Raw genomic sequence first — 15226 nt, forward strand, 5'->3', positions numbered from 1 at the left:
TCGAACGTTGTGTACTTCTTTTTTATCACTGTAGACGAAGAATATGAAGGAAAAATAAGTACCCGTGTCCATATCGTGAGGACACGTCGGTGGAAATAAAAAGGAAAAAATAGGTGTAATAATTTGTAGCGATACAGACTGAAAATGCATACACTGGGGGAATGCATTATCATTAACGTGCCAACCCACGAGGCAAAAAGAAGACCCCCGAGGTAACAGGTAAATCCTTCAATATTTCAAATATTCATTCTTTAAGCTCCGAATCAGTTTGAATCGATTCATTTTCATTCTATCATTTCTCTCGTGTCTGCATGTGCGTAGATATTACTATGAAATTTATTTTTTACTTGTATGTTGTGTTGTTAGATGGATTTTTGCTTATCGATTTATTTGAATTTCTAAATACACCCGAGATAGAACATTTTTTTTTCTTTGAAGTTTGTGAGTAATTGTGCGTGCCTCGAACCAAACTACGACTTCATGCTGATTTGGAGCTCCGGATTTTGGAGAATAATTTTTGCGATGGATTTTCAAATATAGGGGCTGGATAGTAGAGGTTTTATGGCCTCACGCGTATTTGCATTGCAGAAATCAACGACGCAAGCTTCAAACTTCTACCATCCTTTTGTTGAGAAATTGTCACGCTTTCAACGAAATGATTATCACCAGTAGTTTGGTCTGATACATCGGGCCCAGCGTGCAATAAACTTTGAATCATTATTTTATTAAGTTTGTTCGTTCGGCTCGAGTTACCAGATCGATCTAAAATCAGCAATCTCTTCTGGTCAATGTTGCACGGTAAGCCAGTATGTGTTGACGTAGCTCCTGCTCAGTTGGTGAGAATGACGTCAGTGTTCTAAGTCGAGCCTTTGATATCTCCAAGTCCTAGAATTATTGGGGGAGTTTATCACACGGTTTTGCGAAATATTTCCTCGTGGAAATCAGAGACTATTCTTATGATTAAATTTTTTCCAATAGTTTTTTACGCCTCAACATTATTTTGCTACGAACGAATGCAATTTTAGAGAAAAAGTTTCTCATGAATTTTGATGTTTCAAATATTTTTGTTAATAGGACAATATTCTGAAATGCGAATGGAAATGAATGTAAGTGAATATATATTTTACCTTTAATAAGTTGGAATTTCGAGATTTAGCATCGCTGTTCATCGGAATCATTGACTTTAACAAATTTCTCGTACCTGACAGCTGCGGAGAATTCGTAACTCCACGTTGAGTTTCACTGGAACGTAGTAGAGGGTAATAGTAATGTGCCAACAATATAAATTACATAATTGTTCTTCTCCTATTAAGTATAGATTACATTATTTTCAATTGTTCTCTAGCTTCTGCCTCCTCTCTCTCAAAGATTTTTTCAACTTCCTGGATATCTGCGACTCTGGACTGCATAATTACCTGCGACAGATGGTGAGTGGCTTCTCGGTAACTATAGCAACCGATCATCGATTTTCACAACTCAGTATGAGCTCAAATTAAAAAAACACAAATTGTAGAGAATTCTTTGAACTTTAATACTATTTTCGTAATAATTACATCATCTATTATTCATTGGTAATTTACAAAAAAATAGATAAATTTGTTTATCCTAACAGTTCCTCTGATGTCAAACATTTTGGCTGAAAAAAAAATTGTTAAAGATATAATAAAACAACATCACCACCTGTTTTGATGAAAAGTGTTAAAATAATTATTAATTACCATGATATAAACGTGAGTGGGCAGAGATCTTTCTACAACTGCTGCCAGTCGACCTCTGCTGATTTTGTGCTCCGCGTCTGCGAAAAAACGAAAAATATTCATCAGATTCTGATGAATTAAAGCCACTTAAATATATATCATTTTTCTCTTATATGAATAGGATATAATGTATTACCTACAGTAATGACATAAATGTGATGTAACTGATGTAACCACATGAATAAATCCCCCATCAAAATGTGTACCTTTCTATTTTTTATCATATCAGGAAAGGTGTCAGTCGTATTCAATGTTTCTGTTTATCTGTCAATTCCCACAACCCTTCCGTTACTCACCTTGCGGTACACTCAGATTCAACGTAGGTAGGGCGACGAAACCAGCCACCAGAGGTCTCAAAATCCATTCAACCTTCCTCTCATTCTGCGGCCTGAGGTAAATATCCACTTGTTTCTGGCCCGCAAACATAAATGCATCACTGGCCTCCATTGTCATCTTCAGAGTAATCAGATAATCTGAACGATTCTTCAGGTAATAGCTAACACACATGGGAGTTCGAACCCAGCCCTGAGCCGGAATCTTAGCCTCGATACCCACCGGGGCGTCCTCTACCCAAAGGGGTGCTAGCGTGACACTAGTACTAGTTTCAATACCTTCCTCGGAGTTCCTCTTCCATCGGATTGTATAGACCCCAGTGGACGTGGGTTGTCCCGATGATATTTTTGGAACGACGCAGAAGACGTCAGTGGCAGATTCGCCATCAGTTATTGTCAAACCTTCGAGAAGCCGGGAAGGACCCGGTTCTTCCCTCAAAGCTTTCCCAAGTTCGATGGCAGTTTCTAGAATTTTAAGAGGCCATGGGGAAGTGCATTCTATATTCGGCATTACAAGGAAACCTTCGTCCACAAAAGCCTTGGTCAGGGGCTCGAATAGTCTACTATAAAAATGGGTCCCAATATCAAAAGGTTTGACAATATCCACCGTATGAGTCTCCTCCTTCACTCGCTTCATCTGATCACTTCCCAAAAATTCGAATTTCGCCAAAAAATTTCGAACCCCCATCTGATGAGACCTTACATAAACTGTTTTCTGGACTGTTTGTCCAGGTACAATGGATTCCACCCCGAAGATGACGGAATTTTCCTTAGACGTCATGGTTTCACTCAACTCGGTAGCAGAATCTGTCGTATGATCCTGAAAAATTTGTTTGATTTCCATTGAAAATTGGGAAATTTCCTCCTTAGATGTGATGTCGACATTCACCGGTAGCCACTCGCTCAAGAGTGCCGGTGTTTGTGAGGTGATAGTGACGACCAGGGGTGTCTCTTCGTGTCTGATTTGCGCGATATTTATCGTCTTGATCCCCTCAAAGCTCCCCCTGGAGCCTTGACCATCCAATCCGCCAGGATCTCCCGGGAACTTCAGAACAACTCGGCGTTTCTCATTTCCCAACACCAGTGTCACCAAGCTCACCTGGATCTCCGTTCCATCAGGCACTTGAGGAGACGAAAACTCACACTTGAGGCGTCTCAATTCTCCACCCTCAAATGCAAACTCCTCATCACCGCTTTTCTCAATAGGAACTTCAGTGCTCATGCCAGGGCCCGAAATCGTCACGATGATCTGCGAAAACTCCACAGATACCTCAAACAAATTTTTCACGACCACCTCCACCCCAACTTTTCCACTCACACTGAATCTAGTAGCAGTGAAGGACCCTTTGACCTGCACAAAAGTTGCAACGTTCGTGTCCTCAATGGTGGAGACAAAATCTTCGAGGCGATTCAACTCAGAGCCCCATTTTTCAATGGCTTCCTCGACAGCTTCTGCAGGAAGATTCGGGTGAGCCTGTGGGACCTTTCGATTTAGAATTCCAAGAAGATTTGTGTAGATTCTACCCCGTTCATCGGGTGGAAATATTGTGGCGGGTCCTAGTGCTTCGATGCTCAGTGACAGATAGTCCTGAACACTGGCATTCAGAAAAGCTGCCCTCATTGCGTTCATTAAAACATCAGTCAAGAGCAACGGCCACTTCTCAGACCTATACTCCCAGAGCATGTGAGTCAGGAGAGTCAATACTTTCCCATAATCTCTGCAATTGTAGTACTCCGCTGCCATCTGTACGGCCAGAAACCGCCGCATCCTCGGGCACCTATACATCTTGAACTGTGACATGGCATTTCCAAGTAGTGCGATGATGAGCAACGAGTGATCTTCATTTTTCTCCCTCCACTTGAGAGCCTGCACCCCGAGGGCCTCTTTCGCAGCGTCAGCAGATTCCGCTGAGAGTTTGCCAGGCCTCCATGGCCTTTGTCCATAGAACTCCAGCTTTATTTCGTCATCAAGCGGATCCGGATCTACTTGAACAGCATCTTCACAGAGTTGCTTGCAAGCTGCTTGTCTGGCTCCTGCGTGAGTGGCAGCTGTTTGGAAATAATAGCCCGGATGCTGCGTTTGAACGGCTGGAAGACCCTGACGAATTGCGTCGTCGAATAGTTCAGCAAAAGTTGAGTATTGATTGGCCATGAACGCGTGATGTTCGAAGATGAGGTCTTCAGGACCTGTTCTCGATCGAAATCTATCTGTGTGCGTTCGGAATTGATTGATGGCTTCTCTTGGCTGGTTCAGGGCGAACTGAAGTTTACATATCTTGTAGTTTATGAAGGCGCCAACTGTCTTTATCTCAAAGGTATTAGTATCAATCATCCTAATCTCGAGGAGATTTGCGTATGCTGCCTTGTAGTGGTGGACTGCGATCAATTTTTCTTGTCGGAGTTCATTCAGAAAAGCAATCTTGAACTGGTGCCTGACGAATAGATATTGATGGGAAGTCTTGCTGAGTTGATCCTTGTGACTTTTTACTAGACGGTGATGGTGGTGATAGAAGTTTTGAGCAAGATCATAGAAGGCGCTTTCTAAGCGAGAGGTATATCCTTGGAGGTGATCCCCGTGAGGAAGGATGTAGAGGGATTTGTTTGGGAGTTCGCAAGCGGTGCAAAGGGCAGTCGCTCGCTCGGTTGCTACGCTGTCCTCTGTATCGGGAGTTGGAGAGGGGGTCTTCTGAATGAGGACAACTGCTATTCGCGTTGACCGACCATCCAGTGCTGACCTGATTGCTTGTACTCTGGAAGCGCACTCCATCTTCTTCTCGGTCCAGTTGAGATCGGTCCAGTCGAGTTCGTAAAAACAGACGACTACTGCAGGAATTTCGGAGAGATATTTTGGCATCCAGTTGCGTTTGAGGATGCCTTTTGGGATGTACCATTCGTATGAGTTTCGTTTGGGTTTGGGGGTTGGAAAGGTGTGGTTCAAGGGGAGGTGTTTGAAGCGCACAGATACATCGTCAGGACGACGATTGCTTTGGAAAGCGTCCCAGATTGAACGGTGTGTTGTGTTCGAGAAGTCTAGGCCTGTGAGACCGATTAAAGCTAATGGCTTGGCCAGGAGCTCTGGTGGCAGCTCCGACATTATTGCAGGCTGTAAATTGATAGTTTGATTGATAATTTCATATCGAGGGATACTCTGGAGAAAAAGTGGTAAGCAAAATTACTACACAAATTCCACTGAAATTCCATCCAATTTGCTATTAGCTGTTGGGGGTTAAAATTTTTTCCAGAGGACTCTTCAATAAAATATTCTACAGGAAAAATATAATTAAATCTCACTTTTGTATACACCTTATCCCTTCATTGACATACATTTTTTTCTGGAAAACTATGAACAGTAAAATCAATATTTTGATTACTAACCATTCATATTCCCGTAATGATACTGATTTTTTAGACTATCATTACATGGAGAAATATATGTTTTAATATTATATTGATAAATGGACGGTAGCCTTCTGTTTTGTTAATGAAATAATCAGTTCATGAACTACGAATCTCTTTCTGATCTTCATTATCAATCCAACAATCCTGAGTGAGACCACTTCTGTCAATTGTTAAATCCTTTTCGGAACTAGTTCTGAGGCATTTTTATTATTTAAAGGAAATCGATAGTCATGGAATATTCTTATAAAATGGATACCTACCTGGGGAATTGGCGGTTGAATCAATAAATAATTATTTTAATCTCACACTTCGAAACATTGGGACACTTGTGATGACAGGAGACCACTCGATACTCCCTCCACTGATTGGAGGTTATGTTTGATATTTCAGCTGATTGTTCAATGTTCCGCTCCATTTACAAATTAGTGGAACAGAACTGACGACACGTTCAAAATAATTAAATGACTACCAGTTACGATAATAATAATACAAGAACTTCTTCAGAAAATGTTTTGTAAAAAAAGTCTCATAAAAAAATATAAGTGAGTTGATTTTTTTCGAGAAAGCCGATGATTCTTTTTTAATTTGAAAAGAGATTGGGATGAGTGAGGCAACGCTGAACGTCTTCAATAGTTAATACTGGAGAATCCGCATAGAATTGAGGATTATTCAAGAAATTTAGGAACATAAACATAAAAATTGGAACATAAAATTTATGTTGATTTTATCATATAGAAGAACAATGGAGTAAGGCAATTTTTTTTGTAAGATACACATTCGCCAGTTGTGTTGTGTGAAAGTTCCATTTCACAGGGTTGAACGCTTTCATACAGAAGGACCTCATTGGCCGAAATATGACCCGCTAGGGGGAAGAAACGTAGAACTAACCTCGACGCAGTGCAAGCCGACACGAATTGTTACACTAAACAACGCCAAAGAAATTACTGCCTTTCATCATTCATCAGTGGGAGAAAGCAAAATCATTGGCTATTGACGAAGAGTTCATCCCTTTGTCCATTCCCTCATTGTGAGTAAAACACTACTAGCAGTAGTTGCAAATCTGAAGTGATTCGACAATATGCAAAATCTTGCACACTTGTATTCTACCTTGTGATTCGGTTGGGTTTCGGCCAACTCCTCCGCTTTTAGCAATTTTAGTTTATAGTGGGATAATTAATCTGAGAACAAATGGATGGGTTTTCGAAGACTCCGGAAGAAAAGTAAAAGTCGCATTCGAATAATCTAGACACAAAAATTCTATTGACTCTTTTTACAGAATATTTTCTATTCCACATGGACATCGAGTCAAGCAACGCTAATACAAAACTCATTATCATCTTTCAGAATCAAACTCACCCCTAGAAGTAACAACTGCCCAATTCACAATGCCAAAGCACAGCCGTGATGGCAGTGAAGATCGTGATCGTCGATCATGGAGACACGATTCCAGATCAATGGAGAGAGAAGCGAAGCGGAGTAAAAATCGTCGAAAAAGATCAAGAACTCCATTGGCACGCGAGAAAAGCCCTTTGAGAACTCGCCGGTACCGTAGCCCCAGCATATCAACAACCTCGACATTTCGGGAAAGGAGTCAATCCCGAGAGAGGATCCATCGTCGACGAAGTATCTCACGAAGCAATGAGAGACCTGCAAGTCGATATACCACGAAATCTGACAAACCTTCCCACCGGGATAATCGGGATAATCACCAGTCCAACAAATCAGATATTGATAAGCTGAGTGGTGCCCTGTGTAATCAGATACAGCTGAGCCCAATGATGACTGAAGGAGTCGACGATCTGAGTGAAAAGATCCTTCCGGAATTCGATCCTGAATCCAAGAGACAGAGTGTTGAGGATTGGCTGAACAAAGTCAATCGTTGTGCTGAGATTCGTCACTGGAATAACTGGCAGAAATTGTACCTGGCAACATTGAGATTGCGAGGATGTGCTAGGGGATGGTTCGAGCAAGTATCAGTCTCCGAGACACCGTTCCTGAGTTGGCGTGAATTTTCAATGGCAATTACTGGAAAATTCCCATTCTCAAAGACCATCAGTTTTGGTGACACCTTGGAAGACATGCTCCAGTTCACCAGTGACTCCAGCGGAATGAGTGTCAAGTCTTATTACTACGAGAAAATCAATAGGATAAACAGATTAAATGTGGATGTTAGTGAAGAGAGGGCTTTTGAACTTGTGGTACGTGGTATCAGTGATGTTGATCTGAGGATGAAGGCGAGTATTTACTGCAAAGACAAGACTCTTCTGGAGCTTGATAAATTTTTTGATATTTTTTGTGGGGGCGAGGGTAGGAGGAAGAGTGACCAGATGGATGGGGAGGGAAATAAACGCAATGGGAAGAATCATTTGGCAAGGAATTTTAGAAAACCAGATAGACCTAATGGGTGCTTTAATTGTGGAGAGCATGGACATAAGAAGAGAACCTGTCCAGGGTTGAGACGGGGTAATTCTCAGGATTGAAATTATTCAGGGGTCGGTCAAGCAATGAGCGGCTGATGGTCATGTGCTGTAACAATTCGGAATGATCGTGATGCCGAGGTCGGGGCGAGGGAGAAGTGAAATGCGGTTCCAGAAACCCCGTTGTTTATCAGGACATTAGTCTATTGATAGTAATTCAAGTGGGGGAGTAATTGCAAAATCCATCTCTCTGTGGATTTTTCCGAATAAAATTTAATGTTAATTTAAATAACTACAATATGTGGTTAATATTCCGCTGTTTCAATAAAAAAAACTGCATTTTAATTAGAAATTGCTATCAATTCTTAATGTTCTGAACGAAGCGGAGGGCTTTCATATTGATTAAGACGATTGGAGTAATACTTTACTCGTACTGAGAGATTTCTCAGATTTTCTTGGATAAACAAAACGTAATTTGTTGAGTGCAAACATTACAGAAAATAAATTCCCGAACTTGGGAACAGGATTGTCATTGTCATTATTTAAACCGTTGATCTCTCGGCAATTATTACCAGAATTTTAATGAACAATATGCAAAAGAGCAGACTTCATCATATACAAGGAAATGTAGAATAATTCCACAATTTCTCCATCCAACTCTACTGGAATTCTTTAGGATTTTTTTTTGCTGATAATTCATTTCCCATGAGATTTTTGTAGAATCGAGGAAACTAAAATTTTCTCGTGAAGTTTTTCATGCGTGAGGAGATAAAAAATAATCTCGTGACAGACCTTTAGCTGATTGATTGAAAATCATGGACATTCGGATAAGAATGACACATCTGTGACAGTTCTATTGAACTTTTTTGAGAATTTAATGAGTATTCTCCTGATATTTTATTGAAATACTTCTTTTCCTTTTGTTAAATAAAAAGTTATTCAATATTATGTTGATAAAAAGGTATAGCTGTATATAAAGGTATAAAAAAATCTTGAGTATTCATTAATTCTATTCAATTTTTTTTCCTACTTGATTTTAAAATCCCTAATTAGTAAGACAGCTTAATCGTGTTTTCCTCATTATATTATGAAGCATCCAAATGGTAATCCACGAGTCCCCCTTTCGCCTCATTTACACCCAAAATACTAGATCCATTTTCCAGTACTCACGTCCTTTCTATTCTACAGCAGCAATGTCATCCGAAATCAAAACCATTTCGTCATTTATATAAAATAAAACTATTATTTTTCATAAAGAATTATCTACTTATTGCCTTCCCAAGTATCTGACAGCGAAAGTTTTCGTGAATTTCTGATAATAACACTTTCTAAGTAAAGATTATTCCAACTTCCACTTCCACTTTTTTCCACTTTTTTAATTGAAATTTATCGACAACAGTCAATTTTATCAACTGTATAAGCAAATACCAGTGCCAGTGGTGAAGTGTAGACTCCAAACCCACCTAAAAAGCCCGCTGAAATTCCAAAACCCAACAGCCATCTTGTTCCCCGAACTTACCCGAGATTAGAAGTGACAGCTACTCGATCGCCCTCGTGTCCCAGCTGCAAACTGAACGTATTTTTTCCATGTGTGTGTTGTTATTGAAGCGTCAGAGAGAACGTGCCTCCTCCCATCAGTCCAGTGGTGCGTCATAGCTTTTATGAAAATCTTGGTGGTAGAAAAAATTGGGCAAAATTTAACGAAGACAATTCATCGAAATTCAAAACAGTGAAATTAAATATCGGAGTACCATGGAGGTACTCGATCCAACTGTCACTCATGACGATGCACCCCTCTGTGTCAATGATTCCATGGAAAAAGGTAAGAAACATGTGGAATTATTATTGACAATTAGACGCGTATGATTTTAATGAATAAAATAATCACTAAATCACTTTCACATTTCTCTGGGTGATGGATTTGAATTTTTTTAATGACATCAAGATTCTGGGAAGTTGTGAGAGGCTATCATTCTTGAGAGCACCAGTGACACAACAAAGAGATTTACTGTAAATGGTCACGGCTGTGGGACCATTATTTTCACGTTCTAATAACACACTGTTACGAAATTAATTGAACTCAAGACTTGTGAAACAGATTTTGGACTGCAACTCCTTAACGGGTGGTTCTATTTCAAATTCTTGCAATATATTTTCTGTGTATCTTGAGGAGATCTACAATTTTCGTAATTCTTATTTTTTGCTTGGTTGATTATTTTTAGATATATAATCATTAATGCTGTAGGACATTTTTAAGACGTGGACCAGAGAACTTTTAAGGATTGATTTCATTTTTCAATTAACGTATTTTTCAGCAATTCGTGGAAAGTTTCCTACTGTCAATAAAAATCTATAATTAGATTGAATGAAAGCTTTAGTAAATGACGTTTATGTTCATTAATAATAAACCAATCACTCTCACAATATCTCAGTTAAAACTTCTGAGTGAGCAGACCATCTGCAATTTTCGTATCTGGTGTTTTTTTGATAAGATAAACGGTTTTCATAATGATTCAATCGATAATAACGATCAAATCTGATCAATTTCGGAATCAAATGATTTCTCTTTATATATTTTTGAATATTAGTGTCAAATTTTATGACAAGTTCTATCGTAGTCCTCATCGAATTCCAAATAAATTCTACCGAAGGCAAAGGGGGCTGCCGTAAATAACGAAAGATGTTTGTTTGTTGTTACACAGGACGATAGTTGATGAAATAATAATTTGGTTACAGTGACACTGCGGCAAATCCCAAGTGATACAAAGTCATGTGTCAAAGCAAGGCATACGCTTGGTTTTCTCGGTTTTCTAGGCTTCGCCCTGGTTTACGCGATGAGAGTAAATCTCTCTGTCGCTATTGTTTCCATGGTGAATCAGACTGCATTTCCTAATGATGACAACGAGACAAACACCGATGTCTGTTCCAACAACATTCCAGTCAATGAGACGTTCATTCCAGTAAGATTTTTTTTCGTCCTTTAATACCCAATGATTATTGAGTGTGCAATGATCGAAGTGATAATATGGTTTCGTACATGAAAATTAACAATTCCAGGAGGAAATGGAATTGCAAAAGTTTATATGCACAAAGAGGTTCCGCGTCCCTTTGAGTAGAATTCCAATGGATACGTAGAGACAGGTGTAGTTAAAGGCTGAGATAGAATAATTATTACGCGTTTTGTTATGGTGTAGTGTAATATTACTCGTTTGCTTATCACTCCCACTACTGTGCCATTTATACAGGCGGAACACTGGAGCTATCATCGCCAAGGGCGATTATATGTTTGAAAAAGAGTAAACCTAGAAGGTATCTTTTCAGGATATGACCCATAACATGACGACTTTATTGCGTATGAGCTGGGATGAAAATTTCTTTTCAAAAAAGTTATGTGAATCTTAATATCTGGAACATAACTTTTTTTTAATCGTTTGAATGTTGGTTCAAGAGAATATTTTTCCAGGCTGTTCTGATAACGTTTTTAGCTCGATAACTTTTTCTAAGTTTCGGAGTATAGCACAGAAATATGATAAATTTAGACCATAAGCAGACGATACTGACACGATTCAAGGTTTCATTGCGTTGAATAAGCGTTTTTAGAGATCTTATTCACTTGTTCCAAGAGTTCATATCAGATTGCGAGTTGCTGAATGAGCATTCCCATTCATTAAGTGAGCTAATGGATCCCTTCTGTTTTCTTGAAACATTTCTGTTGATTTCTGTTGTGATTTTAAGAAATAATTGTTTTCCAGAGCCCAGGCGAATTCAACTGGGATGAGACGACCCAGGGCATTATCCTGGGATCGTTTTTTCTCGGTTATGTGATAACAAATGTACCTGGTGGTCGTATGGCTGAAAAAGTCGGTGGAAAATTGGTGTATGGCCTTGGTGTTCTTCTAACAGCAATTCTTACTGTTGTGAGCCCATGGGCAGCTTACTGGGGCCTTCCAGCATTTCTTGCTGTGAGAATCGCTGAGGGATTTACTGAGGTGAATAGAGCAATTTCTCCCAGAAGTCCTTACGACCGAATTTTCCCTAGGATTTTTTCTCGTGCTTAGAATAGAATAAATAACAATCAATTTCTCATTCTCTCATTCAGGGTGTGACATTCCCGGCTATGCATTCCATGTTGGCGCACTGGGTACCGCCCATGGAACGAAGTAAATTTGCTGCTCTGGTTTATGCAGGTATTAGATGATTCACCTCGTACTATTGACTTTGACTCACCTCGATGAATGAATTTATATTTTTCGTATGGGCTCTTAGGTTCTAATTTTGGTACTGTCATCTCCCTTCCTGTGAGTGGCTGGCTGTGCTCACTAGAGCTTTGGGGTGGCTGGCCCTTGGCATTTTACTTATTTGGAGGTTTGGGCATCATTTGGTATATTTTCTGGCTCTTCTTCATTTATGACACACCAGCACAGCATCCCGGAATCGATCTCCAAGAGAAGCTGTATATTGAAGCTTGTGTCGAACCCAAGAACGAGGTGAGTGTGTTTTTTTTAACACTTTCAAAACACTTTGTTTACAACACAAGACTATTTCAATTGAACTTGGACGAGTTCGAAAAATATTCCAGATTAATTCTAAACTTCATTTCGCAGAACGACGCAGGAGTTCCTTGGCTATCAGTCCTGAAGTCAGGACCCATGTGGGCGATAACGATAACCCAATGTGGCCAATCATGGGCGTTCTATACACTGCTAACTGAGCTTCCAGCTTATATGGATCGAATCCTTCACTTCGACGTGCAGCAGGATGCTCTGCTGTCCACTCTCCCATATCTGTCTGCCTGGATAATGGGTCTGGTGATCTGTGGTTTGGCAGACAACCTCCTGGAGCGCAGGATTATGTCGCCTCTCACCTCCATGAAGTTCTGGAATACAATTGGTTCCTTGGGACCCAGTTTGAGCTTTATTGGGGCTATCTGGGCAGGCTGCGACAGAGTCTGGGTGATGATAATGCTGGCCGGTCTTGGCTCACTTCAAGGTGCTATTTATGCTGGTAATCAAATGAATCATATTGCTCTGGCACCTAGGTATGCTGGAACTCTCTATGGACTGAGCAATGCTGCTGCCAATGCTTGTGGATTCCTGGCCCCTTATGTGGTGGGGCGACTCATTGCTGGGCATGAAACTCTGTCTCGGTGGCACATCGTTTTCTGGTTGGCTGCTGGTATCAATATGATGGCTAATTGCTTCTATTTGCTTTTTGCTTCTGCTAAGGAGCAACCCTGGAGCCGCGGGGGCAGTTGATGATTCGACGACAGAAGAGGAGGGAGGCGATCCGACAGCGGGGATCGACTCGCTCTTAGCGCATTTTAGATGAATTTTTTTTTGGGGTGATGCAGATAGGAGAGGAAAATATTCGTGGAAAAACCTAGTCTAATCGGTGGGATATCTTCCTCTAGATTCACTAGGTTTTTTCAGGAAATTTTAATATAATACGGTAGGTGAAGAGGGTTATCAACTTTGGGTTCATCTCGTAAGTGAGATGATATCAAGAGAACTTTTTGTGTGAAGGTAAATTGAATAAAATGAAAAATTAAATTTCGAGATTGCAAAACATCATTGTTAAAAATTAAGAAAATGTTCATCCAGATCTCTTTTGGTCAAAGTCCTTACCCAAAGTCTTTGATTTATGATTTTGAGAATTTTCGTACTAAATTATGTACTTTACGAGATGCTGTTAATTGCTTTTTTGAGAAATATTTTTAATGCCAGTGATCAGGGATTTGAGTTCCATCATTTTTTAATCCTTTTAGACATTTGATGAGTTCATGGCCAATTTTGCGAAGGGTCTTTGATGATAAATTCTACTTCAGTTTCAAAAAAAGCTCTCTTGAGATATTCTTCACAGAATTTAGTAGTGTTTGAGGCAATTACTTCGGACCTTTTACTAAACACTGAATTTTAGAATATAACGAATTTAAATGGAAAATTGAGTAAAAGAAAGGTAAATAATGCAATAGTAAGTTGTAAAAAAGTCTATTAGAAGTCTCTCAAAATTCTATTACATATATTTTTTGTCAGTTCTAATAGAAAATTTTGGAAGACTGAAAATTTTCGATAGAATTTTTCGACAAATGTAATAAATGTTCTTTTCAACAATTTTTTCATACATGTGATCATGTTAAGGGTCTGCAATAGCTGAAATTTTCCACGAAATGCTGCACTTAAAATAAATTAATCGATCTTGTCATTATTTTCTCCAATATCTCATTATTACAGCAAGAAACTGAATCATTAACAGAAATCGTTGCATTTAATTTCAAACCTGGAATTCTTTTTCTCCTAAGCGTTTGATGTTTTTAGGTGCTCTATTTATATTACTGACAATTAAAATAGAGAAAACGAGGGGAAGTTTCTTTCCGGACGCCAAAGGATTAACAGTATAACAAGAGCAGGAAAAAATTTTTCTCAAGTTAAATAAAGGATTTTTGTTTCTGAGAAACATCGCACAATTCAAATGAAATTGAAAAATTTTTAAAAAGAGAATTTATTTCTATAAGGAATATTTATTGTTAATGAAACAATGATTTTTATTGTTCATATTTGTTCATGGAACTCTAGAAATGATAAATGAACTCAGGATTTCGATAAATCACTAATGGAGAATGAGTTGCAATGATAAATGGTAAATGGTAATGGTAAATTTAGGTGAAATGGCGATGGCACTGAATGTGGACAGATTTTAACACCGGTAGAATTAATTTTTCAAATTTGACACATATCGGAAATATCTATGCAGGATAAACTGATTAATTAGGACAAAATCATGTAAAGTTCGTTGATCATAGAGTAAAGATTATCTGTGAAAAACAAGTAATCGATTAAACCAGTAATTATTGACGAATCGAATGAAATAAATTCGATAGAGAGAATTTTCAAAACAACAAAGAGAATTTTTAATTGATGTTAAAACGAACGACGACAGGACATTTCAACAATTCCAATTTTTTCGTCGATCGTATAAGTTAATGATAACTGTGATTAATGTTAAGGAACATTGGAATCAAATTCCTTGCAAGATAATAATTACAGTATTGTAATGTAATGAAATAATGAAGATAATAATTTTCATGGATAATTAATCGTATGAAGATGTAATAAATCTATATTTACGAATAAATATTGTGCGATTGAAAACATGGGAGGGTTATATTTAATTTAAACCGTCATATTTTACCTAATTCTTAATAGAAACTTTAATAGTTTGTAGCTGAGCTGTCACTAGGGGAAGGAATTTTCGAGTAGGAAATGGCACAAATAGAATATCATTCATCGAAAAAGTTTGCACGACAACAACAAAGTTGGATCAA

General features: G+C 38.8%; 3 protein-coding genes and 1 long non-coding RNA gene across 7 annotated transcripts; 3 read left to right on the top strand and 1 right to left on the bottom strand.

The window, feature by feature from the left end:
• Positions 1-134: 134 nt before the first annotated feature.
• On the top strand, positions 135-1656 carry LOC135160804 (uncharacterized). The gene is made up of 2 exons (XR_010298635.1): positions 135-219; positions 541-1656. It is a non-coding gene; the product is annotated as an uncharacterized LOC135160804 (long non-coding RNA).
• Gry (gryzun) lies at positions 1508-9566 on the bottom strand. Of its 4 annotated transcripts, none has more exons than XM_064117731.1 (3): positions 9425-9566; positions 2054-5192; positions 1508-1795 (listed from the first exon to the last, which is right to left on the bottom strand). In XM_064117731.1, exons 2-3 carry the CDS (start codon positions 5181-5183, stop codon positions 1674-1676), a joined length of 3252 nt encoding a protein of 1083 aa, XP_063973801.1. In that variant the 5' UTR covers positions 5184-5192; positions 9425-9566; the 3' UTR covers positions 1508-1673. The 4 variants fall into 4 exon arrangements, with proteins under 4 accessions (XP_063973801.1, XP_063973800.1, XP_063973798.1 ...); XM_064117730.1 differs by lacking the exon at positions 9425-9566 and adding an exon at positions 5749-5914; XM_064117728.1 differs by lacking the exon at positions 9425-9566 and adding an exon at positions 5465-5736.
• On the top strand, positions 6090-8431 carry LOC135160784 (uncharacterized). Its single transcript, XM_064117765.1, has 3 exons — positions 6090-6235; positions 6322-6515; positions 6833-8431. Exon 3 carries the CDS (start codon positions 6874-6876, stop codon positions 7966-7968), a length of 1095 nt encoding a protein of 364 aa, XP_063973835.1. The 5' UTR covers positions 6090-6235; positions 6322-6515; positions 6833-6873; the 3' UTR covers positions 7969-8431.
• A 19-nt stretch (positions 9567-9585) lies between the features above and the next one.
• On the top strand, positions 9586-15053 carry LOC135160778 (sialin). Its single transcript, XM_064117755.1, has 6 exons — positions 9586-9727; positions 10642-10865; positions 11658-11894; positions 12005-12092; positions 12172-12392; positions 12510-15053. The coding sequence occupies exons 1-6, from the start codon at positions 9658-9660 to the stop codon at positions 13158-13160; spliced, it is 1491 nt and encodes a 496-aa protein (XP_063973825.1). The 5' UTR covers positions 9586-9657; the 3' UTR covers positions 13161-15053.
• Positions 15054-15226: the final 173 nt, after the last annotated feature.

This window comes from Diachasmimorpha longicaudata, chromosome 3 (genome assembly GCF_034640455.1).
Source record: "Diachasmimorpha longicaudata isolate KC_UGA_2023 chromosome 3, iyDiaLong2, whole genome shotgun sequence".
Classification (NCBI taxonomy): Eukaryota; Metazoa; Arthropoda; class Insecta; order Hymenoptera; family Braconidae; genus Diachasmimorpha; species Diachasmimorpha longicaudata.